At 44.7% G+C, this 24,096-nt stretch overlaps 1 protein-coding gene across 7 annotated transcripts in view; it reads left to right on the forward strand.

Annotated features, from left to right (window-relative positions):
* Positions 1-24,096, forward strand: part of PPP2R5C (protein phosphatase 2 regulatory subunit B'gamma) — a 167,090-nt gene that overhangs the window by 99,058 nt on the left and 43,936 nt on the right. For all 7 annotated transcript variants that reach the window (XM_064375220.1, XM_021675224.2, XM_021675223.2 and 4 more), the window contains 3 exons: positions 22,560-22,670; positions 23,655-23,747; positions 23,831-23,961. In XM_064375220.1, the coding sequence (XP_064231290.1) occupies positions 22,560-22,670; positions 23,655-23,747; positions 23,831-23,961 (335 nt within the window). The remainder of the gene's footprint in view (positions 1-22,559; positions 22,671-23,654; positions 23,748-23,830; positions 23,962-24,096) is intronic.

A 24,096-nucleotide genomic window follows, 5' to 3' on the forward strand; every position in this document is an offset into this window, starting at 1 on the left:
TCCCTCACCCGCCCCCAGCCCTGAGCAACCACTGATCGACTTTTTGTCTGTCTGCATTTGGCTATTGTGGGCATTTCATATAAATGGCATTACAGACTATGTACCCTTTGGTGTTGGCCTTCCTTCACGTAGCATGTTTTCAAGGTTCATCCCTGTGTCAGTGCCTCATTTCTTTTTATGGCCCCGTAATATTCCGTGATAAAGTTGTACTGCATTTTATTTATCCATGTTATCTGTTGATGGACACTGGATTATTTCCATTTGGGGGCTGTTATGAATGACTACTGTGAACATTGATATACAAGCATTTGTATGAACATGTGTTTTCATATCTCTTGGGCATATACCTAGGAGTGGAGTCGCTGGGTCATATGGTAACGTCAGCATTTTGAAGAACTACCAGACTGTTTTCAGAGTCGCTGCACCATTTTCCATTCAGCAGTGTATGGGGGCTCCAGTATCCCCAACACTCGTTAGTATCTGTTTCATTACAGCCATTCTAGTAGGTGTGAAATGTATCTCATTGTGGTTTTGATTCACATTTCCCCACAACCAGTTATGTTGAGCATCTCCTTGTGTGTTGTGTATTTTTATACATCATCGACTTTAGACCTAGAAATTAATGGAAACAGGCAGATCATCCAGCCTGACCCTTTTCTTCTCCAGATAAAAAAGCTTATTGGGTTCAGAGAGATGCAGGTGGTAAGGAGCAATTCCCAGGAAGCCAGCTCTGGGCGTGCGGTTTCCCAGGCCTGAGTTATACCCACTCCATCGTTAATTTCAGCCATATTTAAATATAACCAGCCACCTGATTTTTCAGTTAAATTATCTAGTTTATCTGTTTCTCGGGCATGGACCTTTTTCTGATAGTCAAAATACCAGTAGCAAAACTGACTAACTCTAGCTTTTATAAAGCTCAACCTAGTAAACATAAAGCTGCTTTGTTACAGTAACTAAAGGGTTAAGGTTAGGGGTTGCACCCCTTCAAAATCTGAAAATTGACATATCTAGCAGTTTTTACATGATTTTGTAGGGTTCAAGCCTCTTAGAGCCTACAGTAGACCCCAAATTAGGAAATGTAGAGTCTCTTATCTTCTAAATCAGGGTTCTCATCCAAATCAGGATTACAGATACCTGGTCTCCTTTAGAGGCTGTCAGGGGCTCTGTGATGTTAAAACTTTTTCCATCATAATGCTAAGACTTTGACTTTTTTTTTTTTTTCTGAGACGGAGTCTCACTCTGTCATCCAGGCTGCAGTGCAGTGGCATGGTCTTGGCTCACTGCAGCCTCCACCTCCTGGGTTCAAGCTATTCTCCTGCCTCGGCCTCCTGAGTAGGTGGGATTACAGGCGCGTGCCACCACACTTGGCTAATTTTTGTATTTTTAGTAGAGACGGGGTTTTACCATGTTGGCCAGGATGATCTCAATCTCTTGACCCCGTGATCCATCTGCCTCAGCCTCCCAAAGTGCCGTGATTACAGGCATGAGCCACCACACCTGGCCAACTTTGACTTTTTTCACTGTGTTGAAATCTGTGCTGATGGTGCAGAAACAGTAGTGGGTACATCTGGCACCTTAGCAAGAAGCACAATGGTGGCACCAAGCTGACAACCACATACCTCAGTAGAAACAAAAACTGCCAGTTGCACTTAGTGGTCTCAATGAAGCAATAGAATAGTTTAATTTTATTATTTCATGACCCTTGTGCCCACATGGTCTTAGGACTCTGTATGATGAAATATGAAGTTTTCATAAAGCACTTCTGCCACGTGCTGATGCAGTCGTCAGGAGGGAAAGCGCGTGTGCAATTGAGCTGTTGGCTGAACTTGCTGCTGTTTTCATGGAACACCATTTTTACCTGAAAACTGACTGACAAACTGGTTATTCCGACTTTGAATATTTGGCAGGCATCTTCTGAAAAAATAAGCAAAATGAAAAAGTCACTTTAAGGAAATTAACTGACAGAGTTTGTTGTCGGTGATAAAATGTGAGCTTCCTAGGGAAGTTTGGTTTCGTTTCGTTTTTAGAGATGGGGTCCTGCTCTGTCGCCCAGCTGGAGTGCAGTGGCACAAGTATAGCTCACTGCAGCCTCGAACCCCTGGGCTTGAGTGATCCTCACACCTCAACCTCCTGAGTAGCTAGGAACACAGGCATGCACCACCATACCCAGCTAATTTTTTTTTTATTTTTGTGAGACAGGGTCTCCACTTTATTGGCCAGGCTTGTCTCGAGCTCCTGTACTCAAGCAATCCACCCACCTTGGCATCCCAAAGTGCTGGGATTATAGGCATGGACTGTCGCACCCAGCCAGAAATTTTGGATTTCAGAAAATTTGTATGCACCAGGATGAGCTTCAGCTTCCCAATGCTGCAGACACTCCTGCTGAGCTCAGCGGTGCTGGGAATGAGTGGGCTTTTTAATAGATACAATGAAGTGAGTCACCACTTGGAAGAGCCATTTAACTCAGTGAACAAGTATTTTCCAAATGACCGGTAAATGTTACAAAGTCATTCATGGGCAAGAGAGCCATGCAGAGTGCAAGACCCAGCACTGGATTTGAATGTGAGTACAGCCCCTCATTGATAAGGTTGCAGCACCCATGCAGGAGCTCACCCCTAATCAGCTACTACTGATTGAGTTTTGATGTATCTAAAAACGCTATTAGATACTCCTCCTTTGCCAATGACATATCTGCGTAAGACCAGATTTTTATCCTATATTTCAACCAAAACATTCTGAACACAAAAGCAGATATGATAATCAGCATTTTTCTGTTAAGCCAGACATTAAAGAGATTTACAGAAATGTAAAACAATGCCACTTTGCTCAATTTGTTTTGGAAAATATAGTTATCATTCATAAATGTGTGTCATTTACATTAAGACATGATGGTTTTTTGGTTTCTTTTTGATTGTTGTTGTTGTTTGAGATGAGATCTTGCTCTGTTGCCCAGACTGTAGTGCAGTGGCACGGTCGTTACTCACTGCAGCCTCAAATGCCTGGGCTCAGGTGATCCTCTCCCTCCCCCTGCCTCAGCCTCACAAGTAGCTGAGACTACACTACAAGTGTGCGCCACCACACCTAGCTAATTTTTTTTTTAAAAAAAAGATGGAGTCTGGGCCAGGCACAGTGGCTCACGTCTGTAATCCCAGCACTTTGGGAGGCCAAAGCAGGCGGATCACCTGAGGTCAGGAGTTTGAGACCAGCTTGGCCAACGTGGTGAAACCCCGTCTCTACTGAAAAGACAGAAATTAGCTGGGTTTGGTGGCGCTAGCTTGTAATCCCAGCTACTTGGGAGACTAAGGCAGGAGAGTCACTTGAACTCGGAAGGCAGAGGTTGCAGTGAGCTGAGATCGAGCCATTGTACTCCAGCCTGGTCAATAAGAGCGAGACTCCATCTCAAAAAAAAAAAAAGATTGGGCTCACGTCTGTAATCCCAACACTTTGGGAGGCCGAGGCAGGCGGATCACCTGAGGTCAGGAGTTTGAGACCAGCCTGACCAACATGGAGAAACCCCATCTCTACTAAAAATACAAAATCAATCAGGCATGGTGGCATGTACCTGTAATTCCAGCTACTCAGGAGGCTGAGGCAGGAAGGTCGCTTGAACCCAGGAGTGGGAGGTAGTGGTGAGCTGAGATTGTGCCATTGCACTCCAGCCTGGGCAACAGAGCAAGATTCCAAGTCAAAAAAAAAAAGAAATGCAGCTTCTTTGGTCCCACCCTAGACCTGTGGACTCTCTGGGATGGGTTGCAGCACTGTGTGTTTTCACTATTCTCCAGTGTAAGGCCGGTGCCTCCTTGGGAGCCGAATGGACATGCCCTTCTCTCTCCGTGCCTAAAAACTACATCATCATACTGAGCACATTGCTCAGCATTTGCCCTCTACACGCAGGCTCCCCTTTCCGATTTCCGCATTCCAATCTCAGCCTGCACCTGCCATAAATTTTGAAAAGGGCCTGCCAAGAGCCTGCCCTATGGTAGCTTCCCCGTACATCCTCGGCCAGCCCCTCGTCCGTGCTCACTCCCTTCATACCCAGTGGAAATGCCCCCGCTTTGTTCACCTCGCCCGTCCCCAGTCTTTTAATACCCAATAGAACTACCTTGTCTTTGTTTCCCCCGTAGTCAATCAGTCACTTCTACTCCCTATAAAACCCCACGCCCCAAGAAGAGAAGCGCGACTTCTCTGGCCCCTTCTCGGACCATAGAACCTCGCCCGGGAGCCGAATAAATTGGCTTTTAATTTCCTCACTCCGGTCTCTGTTTCCTCATTAAACTCGGAGAGAAATCTAACATCCAGATCATCCGTGAGCATGCAAGACTTCAGTAACTGTTTTGAATAATCCTCCTGCATTGTCCCATCTTTGGCTTGTCAGTTCCCTCAGAGAAAAACTTGTTCTGCTCTTGGATTTCTTCCACTGAATTTAGCACACTGCCTTTTAGAGACTCAATAAATATTCATTCTATATGAGGTTTTCTGCATAGACTTGGGCGTTAAGACTAGACATAGTCACAGATGAAAATAACCTGATGCTCAGAAAAGAAATTGCTTGGATCCATGGTTGAATGAGTTGGATGACTCAGAAGCACTTTGCATTAGAATGGACCTCTCTAGAATTCCCCAAATCTATTGTGCTGGACCACTGAGAAGGCAGCCTGGTGTACTCGCTCAACAGTGCAAGAAATGCGTATTCCAGGCACCGTGCTACCTCTTGGAGCTACCCCAAGGAATAAAATAATACGGTCTCTACCCTTATGGCACCACCCCTGCTGGTCTGGGAGACAAGAAGAGGCAGCAGACCATTGTGATGCGAGGGCCAGGTACTGCAGTGGCGGTCAGTGTGAGGTCGGGTAAGAGCACAGGCGTAGGAGACCTAACCCCTCGTCAGGGCGCCCCAGAGAAGTGGCATCTACACCAACGGCCCGGACTTCAGGGCTCGTTCAGTGACAGCAGCATAGAGGAGGGAAGGTGAGGGGAGTGTTCCCAGCAGAAGGAACAGCTCCTCCAAGGCCCAAAGACTAGAGAAAGTAAGACGTGTTTGGATTTGAGCCAAACCTGGAGCTCCCAGTTGAATGGAGCTGGAGTCTAGATCCTGGGGAGCTTGATGGAACCTGAGGAATTGAGGTTGTGCGGAAGAGCTGGGACCCCACCCCGTTTGTTCTGGCTGCAGTGTGAAGAATAGATGGGAATGGATGTAAAAATGATGTTTGAAGGGACAGCTCAACATCTGCTGCAACATTTCAGGGGAGAAGGGGTGGAATGAGCCAAGCGGCTTTGATGGCTGAGAGAAATAGCCCAATGCAGAGATGTTACGAAGGCAGAAACACAATTCGGGGGGGCTTTGATACAGATACTTGGGGAGAAGAACTAGGACGCAGGTTTCTGACTTGAGCAAGTGGAATGCTGGTTCAGGGGAAGGAGCATGGGCCCTGGTGTAGGAAAGGTCTAAGATGGATCTTATCTGTTGTTATTATTTAGAGCTCTTTGAGTTAAAGAAGGCAGACACCCAATTCACGGTTGTTTACACTCACAGGGGAGTTTACCAGGCAGACAGTGGGTCACTCACACTTAGTCCACAGACTCACAGGGACAGTTTTTCTCTCCATGTCCCATGTCCCTGCTCTGAATGCAGCTTTCCTTTGTCCCTCTATGATGACAGAGGAAAGCATGGCCCTTGGTGGCTTGCCAGAAAAGGCCTGATGCCTCTGCCCCCTGCCTGCCCTTGATCCCGTTGCTGTAGCTAGGGAGGTGGGGTACTGTGATTGTGACTCAGACTGGGTCATGTGCCCACCAAACCACGTGATAGAGTCAGGGAGCAAGAGTTCCTCAGAAGAGGGGGAGCTGTGTGCTTCTCTTGGCAGATGAAACAGTCGGGTCTGTACCCAACTTTCCATCCACTAACTGTGTTACTTTAGGTGAACGGCTTGGTTCTGCAAGCTTCGGTTAGTGCTGTAGACAGATAGCTGTAATGCTTCTGCCTTACAGAGCAGCTAGGATGAAAAGGGAACACATGGAAAGCTGGGTAGCCCCCGTGACAAAGTTGTCAGTATCCTGGGAAGTGGGCCAGAAAGGGACAAGCTTCCAAGGTTTCTCAGAACACTTACCAGGTAGATGCCTAAATGCAGTCCCCTTTCGTCATGTCAGTACAGGACTTATTTCTAATTCTTGCTCCAGACTCTGATACCTTGAGGTAACTTTTCTATTTTCCTTTTTTTTTTTTTTTTTTGGAGACAGAGTCTCGCTCTGTCACCCAGTCTGGAATGCAGTGGCGCGATCTCTGCTCACTGCAACCTCTGCCTCCTGGGTTCAAGCGATTCTCATGCCTCAGCCTCCCAAGTAGCTGGGGTTACAGGCACCCACCTCCATACCCAGCTAATTTTTGTATTTTTAGTAGAGACAGGATTTCACTATCCAGGCCTTCCAGAGTGCTGGAATATAGGCGTGAGCCACCACACCCGGCCTCTGTTTTCTTATTTAGAAGATTATCATGCTGTGGAACTTCATCATAGTTAGTTAGATTAGTTTAAATGGTAATTGGAAAATTAAAAATATACGGTCTGAAGGGTAATTTCATGTTTGTAACATATAAATAAATTCATGAAAATAAAATCAAACTTAGGGAGAGAAAGCAGCTTGTGAAATACTGTACTGGTGACCCAGCCCTGCAGCACCATTCACACCATGGATTGATTTGTTTCCATTTTATCAATACATTTTTTTTTTAATTAAAGCTGAAAGAATATAGTACAAACTGTTAATAGTAGGTGCCTTTGGGTGATATCATGTGAATTTTTCTCTTTCACTATACACTTTTGCAATTTAAAAAAAAATTCACAATGGGCCAGGCACAGTGGCTCACGCCTATAATCCCAGCACTCTGGGAGGCCAGGGCGGGAGGTTCACTTGAGGCCAGGAGTTGGAGACCAGCCTGGACAATGTAGCAAGACCTTGTGTCTACAAAAAAAATTTATTTAGGCCAGGCGCAGTGGCTCATGCCTGTAATCCCAGCACTTTTGGAGGCCCAGGCGGACAGATCACCTGAGGTTAGGAGTTTAAGACCAGCCTGGCCAACATGGTGAAACCCTGACTCTACTAAAAATAGAAAAATTAGGTGGACGTGGTGGCACACACCTGTAATCTCAGCTACTCAGGAGGCTGTGGCAGGAGAATCACTTGAACCTGGGAGGTAGAGGCTGCAGTGAGCTGAGATCATGCCACTGCACTCCAGCCCAGGCAACACAGTGAGAGAGTGCCTCAAAAAAAAAAAAAAAAAAAATTAATAGCACACACACCTGTGCCTATGTGCTTGGCTCTTCGGGGCTGAAAGAGGAGGCTTGTGTGAGCCCAGGAGCTTAAGGCTTCAATGAGTTATGATTGTGCCACTACACTCCCACTTGGGCAACAGAGCAAGACTCTGCCTCAAAAATTAATAATGTATCACATTTGTCACCATCAAAAATCAGTAAATATATTTTTTTCTCAAAAATAAAAACAAGTGGCCAGGCATGGTGGCTCACACCTATAATCCCAGCACTTTGGGAAGCCAAGGCAGGCAGATCACCTGAGGTCAGGAGTTTGAGACCAGCCTGACCAATATGGTGAAACCCCATCTCTACTAAAAATTGAAAATTAGCCAGGCATGATGACAGGCACCTGTCGTCCCAGCTACTCGGGAGGCTAAGGCAGGAGGATTGCTTGAACCTGGGAGGCAGAGGTTGCAGTGAGCTGAGATCATGCCACTGCACTCCAGCCTGGGTGACAGAGCGAGACTCAGTCACAAAAAAATAAATAAAAAAAAAAACATAAAATAAAAACAAGCTCTCTATGTAATAGTAGTACTGTTCTTATGAGGATTCTTGTTGGTTTACAGGGAAAACTAGTACATCACATTATTTTAATCCACACTGTCTGTAAGTGATTTGATGTTGACTTAACATTTTATGGACATGAGCGTGTTCTTAGGATCTATTGGCCGGGTCCTGGGGGAGGTCTCACACCCTGCTCCCCCAGATGGGTGTCTTGTACTTCACTTAGGGACTCATGTGGGGGCACGTTCCTTCTTCTGTTTTTATAGCTGATATTTACAGTGTGTTCTGGAAAGTTTTACTTGTTGTAAGGGTGGTGATAGTTTGGAAGAGGAAAGAATGTGTTGAATTAAAAGGGATAGTATATTGACCAATGGAGTTTCAGTAAACAAATTTATTTCAAGTCAGGATTTAAATCATGCATTCCCAAGTACTTTTTGAAATCCAGAGAATGATAGTAACCTGTTTTTTAAAGGTTTGTTTGTTCTTATAATTTTGAGATTTTCCCTTGATGTTTTTAAATTATAAAAGAAATACGTGCTTATTTGATAACAAATGAAACAAATACAAAAACATAAAAATAAAAAGTTAGTGTTTTTCCTACTTCACCCCTCCCCAGTTCTACCCATCTCTACCTCCAATCAGCCAGTTCATGTTTATCGTATTTTCAGAAGGCTACTGAGAAACTTTTGGGGTGATGAGTATGTTTATTATCCGATTATATGATTGTTTCACAGGTATATGCATATGTTAAATGTATCGAATTGTACACTTTAAATATGTACAGTTAATTTTATATAAATTATATCTCAGTAAAGCTGGGTGTTTTCAGAAGTCCGAAGTTGTTAGGTATTTCTTTCGGGCTAGGAGTTGAGTGAAGAATTACTAAGACACCAAGGGCATTGTGAACCAAGAAGCTTTGGGACCTTATGACCTAGTGAACATTTTTCCATACGTTTTTTTTTGTTTGTTTGTTTGTTTTTTGGAGACGGAGTCTCACTCTGTTGCACCAGCACAGTCTTAGCTCACTGCAACCTCCACCTCCTGGGCTCAAGTGATTCTCCTGCCTCAGCCTCCCGAGTAGCTGAGACTACAGGTACATGCCACCACACCCAGCTAATTTTTATATTTTTAGTGGAGACGGGGTTTCACCTTGTTGGCCAGGATGGTCTCAGTATCTTGACCTCGTGATCCACCTGCCTTGGCCTCCCAAAGTGCTGGGGTTACAGGCATGAACCACTGTGCCCGGTCTCCATAACTTTTTCAAAATTAATTTTTAATTTACATATACTGAAATTCACTCTTTTTTGTGGCCAGTTCTCTAAATTTGATAAATGTGTATAGTCACGTCTTCCCAACCACAGTCAGGATATAGAACAGCTTTTTTTGTTTTTTTCTTTTTGAGACGGAGTCTTGCTCTGTTGCCCAGGCTGGAGTGCAGTGGCCCAATCTTGGCTCACTGCAGTCTCCGCCTCCTGGGTTCAAGTGATTCTCCTGCCTCAGCCTCCTGAATAGAACAGTTTCTTTAACCTCCAGAAACATGGCTTTATGCCCCCTTTGTATTCAGAGCCTTCCTCCTCCTTTATCTCTGGCCCTCGCTAGTCTGTTCTCTAACGCATCGTTTCGTCTTTTCCAGAATGGAAACTGTATAAATGGATTCAGTGTGTAGCCTTTGAGTCTCCCTTCTTTCGTTAGCATACTGCGTTGGACATTCGTCCACGTTGTGATGCAGTTTGTTCCTTTTCCTTCTCAGTGTTGTCTCCTTATACAGAAGTGACACCGTTGATCCATTTCCTAGTTGAGGGATATTTGGGGTGTTTCCAGTTTTGGGCAGCAACACCGTTATAAATATTTACATACAGATTTTAGACATAAGCTTTTATTTAACTTGGGTAAACACGTAGGGGTGCAATCACTAGGCGTATGGTAAGTGTGTGTTCAGCTTTCTAAGGAACTGTCAAACCGTTTTCCAAAGTGGCTGCCCCGTGTGCATTCCCCCAACAGTGTGTGAGTTCTCAGGCCTCCCATGTCTTTGTCAGTGTTTGGGGTCATCAGTCCTTTTATCTTATTTTGATTTTAATATGCATTTCCCTAATGACTAATGATGCCAAGCTTTTTTTTTTGAAGACAGGGTCTTGCTCTGTGAGCCAGGCTGGAGTGGAGTGACTCCATCACAGCTCACTGCCGCCTCAACCTCCCAGGCTCAGGCAATCCTCTCACCTCAGCCTCCTGAGTAGCTGGGACTACAGGTCCACACCACCACACCCACCTAGTTTTTGTATTTTTAGTAGAGACAAGGTCTCACTATGTTGCCCAGGCTGGTTTGAACTCCTGAGCTCAAGTGAGTCACCTGCCTCAGCCTACGAAAGTGCTGGGATTACTGGCATGAGCCACCACACCCAGCCCAAGCATTTGTTTTCCTGTGCTTTTTTGTCATTCACTTGTATATCTTCCTTGGTGAAGTGTGTGTTCAAATCATTTGCCTGTTTTTTAATTGGGCTTTTTTTTTTTTTTTTGAGTTTTGAGACTTCTTTACATATCTGGATACAGATTTTTTGCCAGATATATGATTTGCAAATATTTCTCTCTCTGTCTGTAGCTTGTCTTTTTTTCTTTTTTCTTAAGTGTCTTTTACAGAGCAAAAATGCTTAATTTAGATAAAAGTCCAGCTTATGATTTGTCCTTTATCCATAGTGCTTTTGGTATGCTACCTAAGAAGCCTTTGCCTAACCTAAACTCACCAAGGTTTTTCTCCTGTAGTTTCTTCATAGTTTCACATTTTACATTTAGGTCTGTGATCCATTTTGTCTGCGGTATGCATCCATTCTTTGGCGTATGGATTTCCAGTTGTTCCATTCATTGAACAGACAGACGACTCTCCATTGAACTGCTTTTGTGCCTTTGCCAAAAATCAGTTGAGTATATTGTGAGTGTCTTCTGGACTCCATCCTGTTGCATCTGTTCGTGTATCTCTGCTCGCCAGCCCACACTGTCTTCATTACTGTACCTTATAGTAAATTTTGAGATCAGATCGTGTGACTCTACTAACCTCTTTCTTCTTTTTCAGGTTGTTTTGACTGTTGTAGTTATTTTACCTTTCCATATAAATTTTAAGATCAGCTTGTTGTCTACAGAATATCCTCTGGGGGTTTCGACCGCGCATGCAGCGCACGTGCAGGCGCGAGAGCACTGGCCTCCGAGCAGCAGGAGCCCCGCAGCCCGTGCACACGGCGTGTCTCCCCATTTTGGTCTTGTTGTTTTGTATTGTCAGCAAATAGGTGCCATAAATATTTTCCTAGACTTCGTAAACTAGTATTTTGTTTTTTGGTTGTCATTGTAAATAGATCTGTTGGTTTATTTTCCATTTGTAATTGTTTATTGTCTTTTTCTTGCAGTTCTATCAGGTTTTGCTTCATGTTATATATATATATATTCATATAAATATTTAATGTACATCCTCTGGGCGAATTACCTCTTTTACTGTAATAGACAGGACTGTATTCCTGGTAATGTTATTTGCTCTGAAATCTACTCTGGCCTATCTTAATGTAGCCATTCCAGCACTCTTTTGACTAGTGTTAGGGTGGTATGTCTTTTTCTTTCCTTATACTTTTGATCAATTTGTATCTTTTTACTTAAAGCGGGCTTATGGTAGATTCCATATTGTGGAGTCTCGCTTTTTTATTCAGTCAGACAAGTTCTGTCTTCCAGGGTGTTCAGACCACTTATTTCTAATGTGATTATTAATGTACTTGGGTTAAATGTACCACCTTCCTGGTTTTTTTCTATTTGTCCCATCTGTTTATTGTCCCCTCCCTCTTTGTCTGCATCTTTTGGATCAGTTGAGTACTTTTTATGATTCCATTCTATCTCATTTGTTGGCTTTTTTATGATAAGTCCATATTGTTTGATTTTAATTGTTAATCTTTTCTAGAATACACCTTTAACTTATCACAATCTACTTTCAAGTGATAACATACTATTTCATATAGAATGTAAGAAATTTACAACAGTATACTTATTTCTTCTCTCCCAGCCTTTCTGCTATTGTCGTACATTTTAGTGTGTTATAAACCCCACAATATATTATTATTTTGTTTTAAATAAATTTAAGTGATTTTTAAAAATCTTTCATATTTACCCAGATAGTTACAATTTTCAGTGTTCATCATTCCATTGTGTAGTTTCAGATATCCATCTAATATCAATTTTCTTCTGCTTGAAGGACTATGTTAATATTTCTTGTAGCACAGGTCTACTGATGATGAATTCTTTAGCTTTTGTATATCTAGAAAAGCCTTTCTTTTCTTTTGCCTTTTTTTTTTTTTTTTTTGAGACAGGGTCTTGCTGTGTTGCCCAGGCTGGAGTGTAGTGGTGCAGTCACAGCTTACTGCAGCCTTGACTTCCAGGCTCAAGCAGTCCTCCCACCTCACCCCCTACCCCAACTCTGCCCCAGTAGCTGGGATGACAGGCATATGCCACCACACTCAGCTAGTATTTTTACTTTTTTGTAGAGACAGGGTCTCACTAGGTTGCCTAAGCTGGTCTCAAACTCCTGGGCTCAAGCAGTCCTCCCGTCTTGAGAGTAGTGAGATTACAGGCGTGAGCCACCGTGCCGGGTCTTGCCTTCAGTTTTGAAAGATCTGCTTGCTGGTGTAGAATTCCATGTCGACTGTTGTATCCTTGAAAAACTTCTGCTCACCTGTTGTCTTGCTTGCATTTTTTCTGATGAGCAGTCTCCTGCCATTCTTTTCTTTGTTCCTTTGGACACAGTGTCTCCTTTCCCCCTCTGGACACTTTCAGAATTATTTCTTGTATTGCTCTTTTTAAGCCATTTGATTAGGTTGGGCCTTGGCATGGTTTCCTTCATTTTTCCTGTGTTTAGAGTTTGTTTATCATTTTCATCAGTGTCAGAAACTATTCAGCCATTGACACTTCAAACATTTTTTCTGTCCCACGACCCCTCTTCTCCTTTAGGGACCGCAGTAACATGTAATAGGCTTCTTAGAGTTGAGGCTGATGCTCTGTTTCTCTTAATGCTTTTTTTTTTCTGTGTTTCATTTGGATAGTTTCCTTTGCTGTCTTCAAGTTCTTTAATCTTTTCCGCAGTGTCTATTCTGTTAATTCTTATTACAGTACATTTTTCATTTCACATATTATTTTGTTAATTAAGTGGCCAAGTTTACTTAAGCAAGTAGAGATCAGTGGGTGCATATTGTTGTCATCTCTAGTGGTTTGATTTGTGTCTTTTTAAAATAGCTTTCATGTCCACCTAACTTTCTGGACACAAAATACTGTATTCATATCCTTCTCTGCTACTTCTAACATTTGTGTCACTTCAGTTTAGTTCAGTTGATTGGTTTTTCTTCTCACTATAAATCCTTTTCCTGCTTGTTTGCATGTCTGCTAATTTTGAATTGGATGTCTGACATTGTGAATTTTGCTTTGTTGAGTGCTGTATACTTACATAACTCTATTCCTGTTCTTGAGATTGTTTGGGGATGCAATTAAGTTACTTGGAAACAGTTAGATCCTTTCAGTTCTTGCTTTTAAGATGTTTTAGGAACAGTTATACTAAAACCAGAGCTAATTATTCTCCACCACTGAGACCTTTCTGATTATGAAGCCAATGCTCCATGAATTATGAATTTTTCCAGTCTGGTTGGTGGGAAGAGACACTGTTCCCAGCCCTGAGCAAGTGCTAGGTTCTCACTAATCCCTTCAGGTGGTTCTTTTCCCCACCTCTGGTAGTTTTCTCACACAAATATGCTGGTGTGTGCTCTGCTGAATAGGTGAGGAGCCTCTGCAAATCACTTTAGCTCTCCCTGTGCCACTCTCTCCTCTGTGGAACCCTGCCTTGCAAATTCTAACCCCCTTTGACTGCTGGGCCCCACCAGTTCTTTCTCCTTGTACTACAACCTGAAACTCTATCAAGGCAGGAGGCTGGGCAGTGTGGGGCACACCTCACTTATTCCCATCTCTCAGGGACCACTGTCCTTATCCTTCATTGCCTGAAATCCAGTGTTTTGATAGCCATAATTTTATATATTTTTGCCCAGATTTTTGGTTGTTTTAGGCAGTAGGATAAACCCCATCCTTGTTACTCCATCTTGTCTGGAAGCATAAGTCTGCCTCATTTATAATGGATACTCAATAAACACTTAACTCCATCCACCCAGGGGATCTAGCGGTTATTATAAACATGAAAGACTATTTGCATAATTTATAATGTTATAATTTCATACACCGTTTGGTGGTTGGGGGCATGGCTGTGCATACGTGACTGGGAAGTGATGAGGAGTTGAGCTGAAACTTCCCTTCTCCGTTGATTTATACCACATTGCATACAGAGTATGCCGTTCTGCTGTTCTAAAGCATTAGTAATACCTTACTGCAAAAAGAAATCAGAATACACGATAAAGCAAATATATTAGAATGATAATGGTAAAATCTATTCACCATAAAATTCTTTCAATTTTACTGCACTGAAATTTTTCATAGTAAAAACATTGGGAATGCATCATCCAGAATCTATGCAAAACTCGTCTTTGGCCCAGAGTAAATAACTAAAAAGCACTTCCAAATTCAGTGTTATCTGTAAATGACACCAACTGAATTGAACTGAATTCTAAGTATTATGAATTATTTCTTATCATGTATAAATAAATTTTCTAAACTCAAAAACAAAAGTTTAAAAACTCATGCATGTAATTATAAATGATTCATTTTCATGCTTATCTGAAGTAAGATGATACTGTATAGTAATGAAATTGGAGAAAATTAAAATATTTATTATTTGAAAAGTTTAGACTAAATTTTCTTTAATTATTCTACGAAAGTTTGTAAGTTATTTTTGGTTTTGGTTTTGGTTTTGGGCTTTTTTGTTTTTTTGAGAAGTCTCGCTGTGTCACCCAGGCTGGAGTGCAGTGGCATGATCTCAGCTCACTGCAACCTCCGCCTCCCAGGTTTAAGCGATTCTCCTGCCTCAGCCTCCGGAATCGCTAGGACTACAGACACATGCCATTCACCTGGCTAATTTTTGTATTTTTAGTAGAGACGGGCTTTCACCAGGCTGGTCTCAAACTCCTTACCTCAGGTGACCTGCCCACCTCAGCCTCCCGAAGTGCTGGGATTACAGGGGTGAGCCACCGCACCTGGCCTGTAAGTTTCTATTTCTGTATCTTTAACTGCTATTTAGGAACATATTTGAATAGATTATAAAAATAGCAAGTTATTCAAAGTAAGAATTTTAAATGTGATTCTGTTCTTGACTGTCACCTCATGGCATCTATTAGGAGGTGAAATTGATTCTTTGAAAGCAGCTCTTGCTGTGGCGGAAGCTCGGGGTAGATGAGTGGGAAGAAGGCTCTGCTTTCCTCACCTCAAGTCCCTGCCAAGTACTCATTGTGCGCCAGGGCCAGTAGGAAGACATTAAACCAAGGACCTCCCAGTCACGAAGTCCTACTTGAGATAAATATTCCAAAGAAAATGTACAGCGTCATAGAAGAGCTTAAAATTAGGGGCCCAATTGGGACTGTAATTACTTTGCAGCTGAGATGTAAAGGTTTAATGAGACATTTTTTAGTTTTCAGGTAATTAATTGGTGTTGCGGTTAATAAGGTGATTGATACATGCTTTTCCCAGGATCCATTTACTCTCAGCAGGTGTTTGAGGACCTCCTAGGTGCCAGGCACAGTGGCAGGTGCTGGGATTGCTGTGCACTTATGTTCTCTAGATGATAGCTGAGTTCTGCTGCCATGAAAGCAGATTCAAACTCACTTTACAAATGGGGAAAGGAGTAGTTTCTCCCTTTAAGGCTGCTACTGTGATTTTTACTCTTCTATCTAAATTTTAAATTAAGTTCATTGAGTTCTTCCAAATTCAGTTTAAGATTGTATCTACTTTCTACGTTGCTCTGTGAAGTTCCGTCTTTGTAATATGGTGTCATCCCACATCAAAGGTTCCTCCATTGATTGGGGGTTCATCAGTGCCTTTTATTAGTTTTCTGCTGTCTCCGTCAAGGCCTTATAACCAGGTCATTAATTCCCAGGCACTTTATAGTGTTTCTGTCTGGGTGTGTGGAGTCTTCGTCTCTGTTTCATTTTTTTGATGGCTTATTGTTAGTGGAGAGGTGATGGCTGTGGTTTTGTCTCTTTGGTGTTTGTGTGTGCTAATCTAGTTGTGATGGTCTGTCTGTTGCCTCTGTTTTCCAGCTATATCATTTGCAAACAAATGACAATTTTGTATTTAAAAATATATCTATTGTGGAGGGGCTTACACATTCTGCCCTTGCCAGAAATGTGTCTCTTAGCAATATGCCTCGTAGAACCTAGCAGTTCTATCACAGGAGGAAGTATCCTGTAGTAACTGTGATTTGGCCTTTGATGGGTTCACCTGTTATAAATCCTGTTGACATTGAATAAAACAGAGAATAAATAACAGAATAACCCTTGTGGTTTTGAACAGAGAACTGTAAATAACCAAACCTTTTTTTCCTGTTGCCTCTAAAATTAGACTATCAGTGGGTTTTTTTTAATGTGTCCCTTCATATCTTAAAATTTTATATGTTACACTGCTGTAGTTATGGCATAAATATTTTATTACTTCACCCATTGGTAATGAATGATAACACATACAGAAAGGCTGCATGATATTGCTGAATTATAAGAATTTTCCACAAAGTTGCTTCTTGGGCCATTTTAGTTTACATCTAATTTAGTAAATTTAGCGATTTGGAGAACATCCGCAGGGCTGATTTAGGTGCTAAAAGTGGAAGTGTCAGGGAGGCAGCAGAAGCAGGTGCTTCCTGATACTAGCCAGAGTCGGTTCTGGCCCAGACGGGGCCGTGTGAATCACATGCAGACATACGTGTGCACTCACATGCGTGCCTTCGTTGTCCTGTGGAGGTCAGAGAAACAGTCACAAACGTTCGGGAAGTGCTTGTGTCATGGTTTTCCATCTAGTAAGTGCTTTCGCATGTGTTTTACGTGATTCTCACCGAAACCCAATGCAAAAAAGGATTTACCCATTTACCCTTTTGTCTTTTTTCTTTTTTTCTTTCTTTTTTTTTTTTTTTGAGATAGTCTCACTCTGTCACCCAGGCTGGAATGCAGTAGGGCAATCTCGGCTCACTGCAACCTCCACCTCCCAGGTTCAAGCCATTCTCCAGCCTCAGCCTCCCAAGTAGCTGGGATTACAGGTGCCTGCCATGACAGCCGGCTAAGTTTTGTATTTTTAGAGGAGATGGGGTTTCCCCTTGTTGGCCAGGCTGTTCTTGAACTCCTGATCACAAGTCATCTGCCCGCCTTGGCCTCCCAAAGTGCTGGGATTACAGGTGTGAGCCACCGCGCCCAGCCTTTACCCTTCCCAACAAAGGAGAAAATCGAGGCTCGGGCAGGCTGTTTGGTCTGAAGTCCTTCTAGGTGGAAAGAGGATGTAGAGAGACTGTTTCCATGAGGTTGCGCCGCCTTTCTTGGGCAGCGTGATTCTACATCCGTGTGTCTGGGTGTGCGCTGGATCTGCAGGTCTCATTTGAGAGATCACAGTGAATCTGTGTGCTGCACTGAAGGCCCGGTACTCCGTAGACCTCAGAGCTGCTTTGCTGTTCACCACATGATGTTGACGTCTTCTCTGTTTCCTCAGACCGGATCCATGTGTCCAGGTAGCATGGCGGTGACATTTGCACACAGACATCACCCCAGATTTCTGTACCTGAGCTTCCTGCCTCTGATTTTTCCCTGAAGCTTTTGTGCTAAGACATGTTGCTAAGTTAGAAACCCGAGAATAATTTGAGGTGTCACGCTGTTTGCCTTCTGTTCCTTCCCCCCCCCCAAATATTACTTCCTATTCAACCTTTTCTAGAGATGTGCACTAAATTAATGCAGTGTAATGTGGTGAGAAAGGTGTGTAGAAGGTAGGCGTGCAGGAGTTTTTCTTACACGTGAGAATGCCTTTGAGTCCATCAGCACTGGCCTGGAAAGAGCCTTCCTGGGCCTAGGTCAGCCATCGGTCAAGGGCGCTGCATCAGTCTCCTCAGTCTGCCCTAACAAAATACACAGACGCGGTGGCTTAAACCACAGAAATGTATCTTCTCTCCATTCTGGAGGCTGGAAAGTCTAAGTTCAAGGTTCCAGTGGGTTTGTTCCCTGCTGAGGGCCTCTTCTGGGCTTGCAGACGGCCACTGTGCCCTCCCATGGCCTTTGCTCTGAGCAAGTGCAGAGAAGGTGAGTGCGAGCCTTCTACTATCCCTTCTTACAAAGACACTGATCCTGGAGGGTCAGGGCCCCACCCTTATGACTTCATTTACCCTTAATTATTTTCTTTGAAGCCCCATCTCCAAATACAGCCATGCCAATGCCAGGATTTAGGTCTTTTTTTTTTTTGAGACGGAGTTTCGCTCTTGTTACCCAGGCTGGAGTGCAATGGCGCGATCTCGGCTCACCGCAACCTCCGCCTCCTGGGTTCAGGCAATTCTCCTGCCTCAGCCTCCCGAGTAGCTGGGATTACAGGCACGCACCACCATGCCCAGCTAATTTTTTGTATTTTTAGTAGAGATGGGGTTTCACCATGTTGACCAGGGTGGTCTCGATCTCTTGACCTCGTGATCCACCTGCCTCGGCCTCCCAAAGTGCTGGGATTACAGGCGTGAACCACCGCGCCCGGCTGATTTAGGTCTTTTTAAGGAAGAGGAGACACAACCATTGAGTCCCTGACAGATACTGAAGAGAGGATGTGGTGTTCAGAGCAGGCCGTCTGAGTCACTTTGCAGGCTGTCAGCTCAGCATCACGGATTCAGTGAGTTGCAGGTGTTTGAGATGGGGCCTAGCTGCTGGGCAGACTCACTGCACAGGAGAGCTTCCACTGAAAACCCTAATCACTAGCTTTCCTGCTAGTAGAAACCACCAGTTTACTAAGGAATCTCAGCTGACTGGGTGCCTCAGTCAGGGCTGTCCAGACAAACAGCAGGAGAGACAGAGATTGCAATCTCAGGGACTTACCTTCTACAGTGGGTGAGTCCAGCAGGCGGGTCTGGACTCCCCGGACAAGCAGCGAGCAGGAGACTGGGCCGTGGGGGACTCTCCTCAGAGATGCCACAGTTTGGGTCTCACGAGCCTCTCAGTTGACTGGATGAGGCCCCCACATTCTCAAGGGTGATCGCTACTCAAAGTCCATTGTTTCTTGGTGTTAACCACATCTATAAAATGCCTTTACAGTAACACTCACAGCAGTGTTTGCACAGCTGGACACTGTGCCCTAGCCAGGTTGACACGTATGGCCAGCTGGCCCAGTGAAGGACATTTTACTTTTTTTCAGCTATCGACCGTGACTGGTGACATCACACTTTCCTGACCCTAAATACATCTTCAGCAAGTTGGTTAACTTTTTAGTCATCCCCGGTTAAAGAAATCCCATCTAGGTTAAAGCTTTAAATTTCAGACCCTCTCCAAATGGCATCTAAGCCACACGCCAGGCATCCTGGCCTGCGCAGGACATGCCGTGGGAGAGGAGGGGAAGCAGGGTTGGCTCTGAGGCCCTCTTGTCCTCCCTCCTCTGGGGCTTTGAGCAGAACCCAAAGCAGAGGGGAAGGGCAGCTGCCTGTTCTTCTGCTTTGCTCCCTGTGGCCTCGGCCAGCATGGTGGTCTCTTCCTCTGCGGCATGTCTGTGACTCACGGGCAGCGGGTTCTCCCAGAGGCAGCTGTTTCCTCTCCCCCAAGGCCGACAGCCTCCTCTCTGGGTGCGCTGACCTCTCTCTCCCTTGGCAGCTTCCTGGGTGGCCCTATAGCTCCTGCTCTGGCCTCTCTGTCCCTGATGGGCAGCGCTGGAAACCTCGGAGGAGGTGGCCCCACTCTCCTTCCAGGCTCCATGGTTCCTCAGGGCCTGATGTCACAGGCTGTTCCCACAGTCTCCTGCCAGGAATAGTCCTGTTCACAGACCTCTCTGAGAGCCAGATTTCGTGCCCAGGCTCTGCCCTCCCCACACGGTGCTCTGCTCCTGTCGGCACCAGGCAGGGCCCAGAGCTCTAACCCACTGAAGACCCAAGTGCCATCTCCCTTTCCTGAAGCTGACCCTGGTCTGTGTGTGACTGGGCCCTGACCCCAATCTTTTGGCTTTGAGAGAGGATAGAAAACCCCAGTTCACAAATGCCACACTCCCCATAGGGGCTAAAGACTCAATTTAGAGTTTCCTCTCTCTGCCCTTCATGGCCCTAGAAGATATGGAGAGCTTGGGCAGTGGCTGCTGATGACAGGACCAGTTCTGTTGCTTCTCCACACACCCTGGGAGACGGCAGCCACCCAAAGTGTGTGTGGCCTTTCCTTAGTATTTGAGCTCTTCGCATCTCCTTGTTCACATCTGTGGGCTTTGGGGTCAGGGCACCAGGAGGGGCAGACTAATCCCCTGTCTGCACCAAGTGCCCATGGGCCAGCAACTGAGGCAGGGCCATCTACCTGTCAACCACTGTTCTTTGAGGTTCCCTTGCAGTGCCCTGTACACACACCAGTGTCACAGAGGAGAGGACAATCCCTGGAGAGTAGAAATTGCCAGAAATCATCCACCAATGAGAGTCAGGGTAACTCGGTTTGGATTGCAGACTTTTTCTTTGTACCTGTGTCTTAGGAACATTACTCATACTTCTACTGGAAGTTGTTTTTTTTTTTTTAATTTAGTTGTTTCTGGCTTTTCAGCCCCTTTTTTCATCCCTGCATTTCTGCACTATCCTTGAAGGCCATTACAGTTGATCCTTAACGCTAGCTCCCCTCTCAGATGACACCGAGAGCAAGCATTTGATGCTCAGCACTTTTATAGCTGAGGACTTTCTGAAAAATGATATTAAGGTTTGGAGTTCAGTATCAATAACAGTAAAGAAAGGAAGAAATGGGCAGGTGCAGTGGCTCACGTCTGTAATTCCAATACTTTGGGAGGCCACGGCAAGAGGATTGCTTAAGCCCAGGAGTTCAAAACTAGCCTAGGCAACATAGCAATCTCTTGTCTCTGCATGAAGTAAATAAAATTAACAGAAAGTGGTAGTGTGCGCTGGTAGTCCCAGCTACTTGGGAGGCTGAGGCAGGAAGATTGCTTGAGCCCAGGAGTTGGAGGCTGCAGTGAGCTGTGGTGGCCACTGCACTCCAGCCTGGGCAACAGAGCAACTTTCTGTCTATAAGAAAAAAAAGAGACTGGGCACAGTGACTCACGCCTGTAATCCCAGCACTCTGGGAGGCCAAGGTGGGCAGATCACGAGATTCAGACATCCAGACCATCCTGGCCAACGTGGTGAAACCCGTCTCTACTAAAAATTAAAAAATTAGCCAGGCGTGGTGGCGTGCACCTGTAGTCTCAGCTACTCAGAAGACTGAAGCAGAAGAATTGCTTAAACCTGGGAGATGAAGGTTGCAGTGAGCCAAGATCCAGCCTGGCAACAGAGCAAGACTCCATCTCAAAAAAAAGGTGGATGGGGTGGGTAACATTTAGAATTAGCTTGATCTTTACAAGACTGGTTATGTAAAGCCAGCCAAGTTTGCCCTGGACTCTCTAGAAACATTTGCTCATTGTTGTTGTTAGGTCAGATTTTAATCTTTTGTGTCAAAAGTTTTGATTTTGTGCTTTTGAGAGTGGTGGGACTGGGGCTTCTTGTGATCACCTGTAAGAGCCATGCACCAGAGCCCAGTTATATAACTGGCATATGATTCATTCAGAGGTTCGGTAAGGTAACCAGTTATATTTAGACTTAGTACAAAAGAGGATGTGGTGGCTCACACCTGTAATCCCAGCACTTGGGGAGGCTGAGGAGCAGGTGATCACTTGAGGTCAGGAGTTTGAGACCGGCCTGACTAACATGGTGAAATCCTGTCTCTACTAAAAATATAAAAATTAGGCAGGCATGGTGGTGCACACCTGTACCTCGGGAGGCTGAGGCAGAAGAATCGCTTGAACCCGGGAGGCAAAGGTTGCGATGAGCCGAGTGCGCACTGCTACACTCCAGCCTGGGCCAAGAGGGAGACGCTGTCTCAAAAGTAAATGAATAGACTCAGTACAAAAGAAAACTAGGTTATAATTTATGACATGGAAACACTAATCTTTTCTATTTATGTCACTGATCTGTCAGTATGTGTAATACAAGTCCAGACAGACCGAGAGGAATCTAACAGCCCACGCTGGGACGCACAGCCAGGCTGCCCTCCAGCAGTCCTCTCTGTGCCCCTGAGCAGTCCTTTCTCAGAAATGATCCTAGCCACTCAGAAGTCATCCCGCCCTGACTGTTGCTTTCCTCGTGGTTGCTGACCACAGTGTTTATCGGTGCCGTCGTCTCACGGGTCCTCCCAGCGTGATGCAGCACCTGCCACTTGTCGGCATTTTCAGCTGCGACTCTGCTGGAGCCTTCGTCATGTCATCCTTTTTTTACTCTCATTTTGAACGCTCTCCTTGCTCTTACACCCACTGGATAGTGTCAGACCTCAGAAGCCATCACTGTGCCATCAGCCTTTGTTGGTGTTGCTTGTCATTTAAAGTTTGACAGTTAAGAGTGCAAATAACTTTAGTGGTCAACTTTCGTGGTCACCTGTCCAAAGCAGTGTTTCCTGCTGCGGTTTTGATCCAGACTGTCTTTGGGGACCCACATGGCTTCTGGATTTTGAGGATAAGGAGGAGCTAAGTTACCATGGGAAGCGGCTACTGTTAGAATTACTTAAGACTTTTTTAAATGTTCTCTGTAAATATTTTGAATGCCCTGGTTGTAATTATAGAATATGCGGATTTTAGTTTGCAGTTAACATGTTCCGAACATTACCACCTTCGTCTAATCCCACGGGAGCAGAATTTGACCCAGAAGAAGACGAACCAACGTTAGAAGCAGCCTGGCCTCATCTACAGGTATTGGGCTCTGGGGTGACCAGAATCAGAGGGCACCAGTGATGTGTGGGAGTGGCCTGGGGTCCACAGAGCAGGCGCACTGGTTCGGGCAGATGGACCTCTCCTCAGTAGCATGGTCCTTGCAAACCCATACATCCAAGGAAAGTATTTCAGCAGAATAGCGAAAAGTTAATGTGTGTGTTTGACCACTTTACACAGCCAATGAAGATGTGAAATTGTCAGTATGTTCTCAATGAAAATGGCCACTTTGTTGATGGCTGTTGAATTCGGGCCCAGAGGTCTTAAGCCGACAATCTCCCAGTTTTTGGTATTCATATTTAATGTGTGCCTGCGGGGCACCCAGGTTCCTGTGCTGGTTATTGCCTTTCGCCAGGGTGTTTGTAAGGCAGAAGGGTGTTGGCAAGGAGGCACCAAGGCCAGCTTGAGCAAAGCAGGAGCCAGGCATGCAGGTGGGAGGGCCATCCCTCCGTGACAGGCAGGCCACACTGTCCCACCCAGCACATCTACACTGGGAAAGAAGCATCCCAGCTTCAGGTCACGGTTCAGAGTCTGCATCTTAGGGCCCTCTTACCTGGCAGCCCCAGAGTTCCTGTGCATTTGGTTGGCTCTGTGCCTGGCACTGTGGGACACTCCTAGGCAACAGGCTGCAAATCTGCCCCCCGCAGAGTTGGGTTGTGGCCTGGTTTGTGGCATCTGTGCCCTGTAGTCTCTGAACAGTGTACTATAACACTCTGACATCAGCCATGGACATTGTTTTGTTTAAATGCCATTTAAGGATATAGTCTGTGGGTCTCACCAAATAAAATAATTGCCATCACCATTTATAATTAAATTAAGCCATGTAATTTGGCATTAATTGTGTAGATATGTGGCTTTAAGAGGCTAATATTCGCAGGCAAATAATGATTCAACTCCTAGTATATTTTAATCTCCATTCAATAAAATCTCATGTTATTTGACTCATGTTGTTTTTTTTCCTCCTAGCTTGTTTATGAATTTTTCTTAAGATTTTTAGAGTCTCCAGATTTCCAACCTAATATAGCGAAGAAATATATTGATCAGAAGTTTGTATTGCAGGTAAGGTACAAATTAGCAGGCCCTGTCAAAGCCCTGACGGAGTGGTGACACCCAGCCACTAAGTGTCTTTTTTCTTCTCAAAGCTTTTAGAGCTCTTTGACAGCGAAGATCCTCGGGAGAGAGATTTTCTTAAAACCACCCTTCACAGAATCTATGGGAAATTCCTAGGCTTGAGAGCTTACATCAGAAAACAGATAAATAATATATTTTATAGGTAAGTTACATGTGGGTGGCGTCGTCCTTTTCCATTTCCCCACTCGATGCTCCCCACCCCGTCATCTCCTCTGACAGGATCCAGCTTGTGAAGAGGGGTTTCTCGAAGCCTGTGTGTCGTGTGCTGGTGGACCCC

Source organism: Aotus nancymaae, unplaced genomic scaffold (genome assembly GCF_030222135.1).
Source record: "Aotus nancymaae isolate 86718 unplaced genomic scaffold, 86718_ANA_hifiasm-v0.15.2.pri h1tg000011l, whole genome shotgun sequence".
Lineage (NCBI taxonomy): Eukaryota > Metazoa > Chordata > Mammalia > Primates > Aotidae > Aotus > Aotus nancymaae.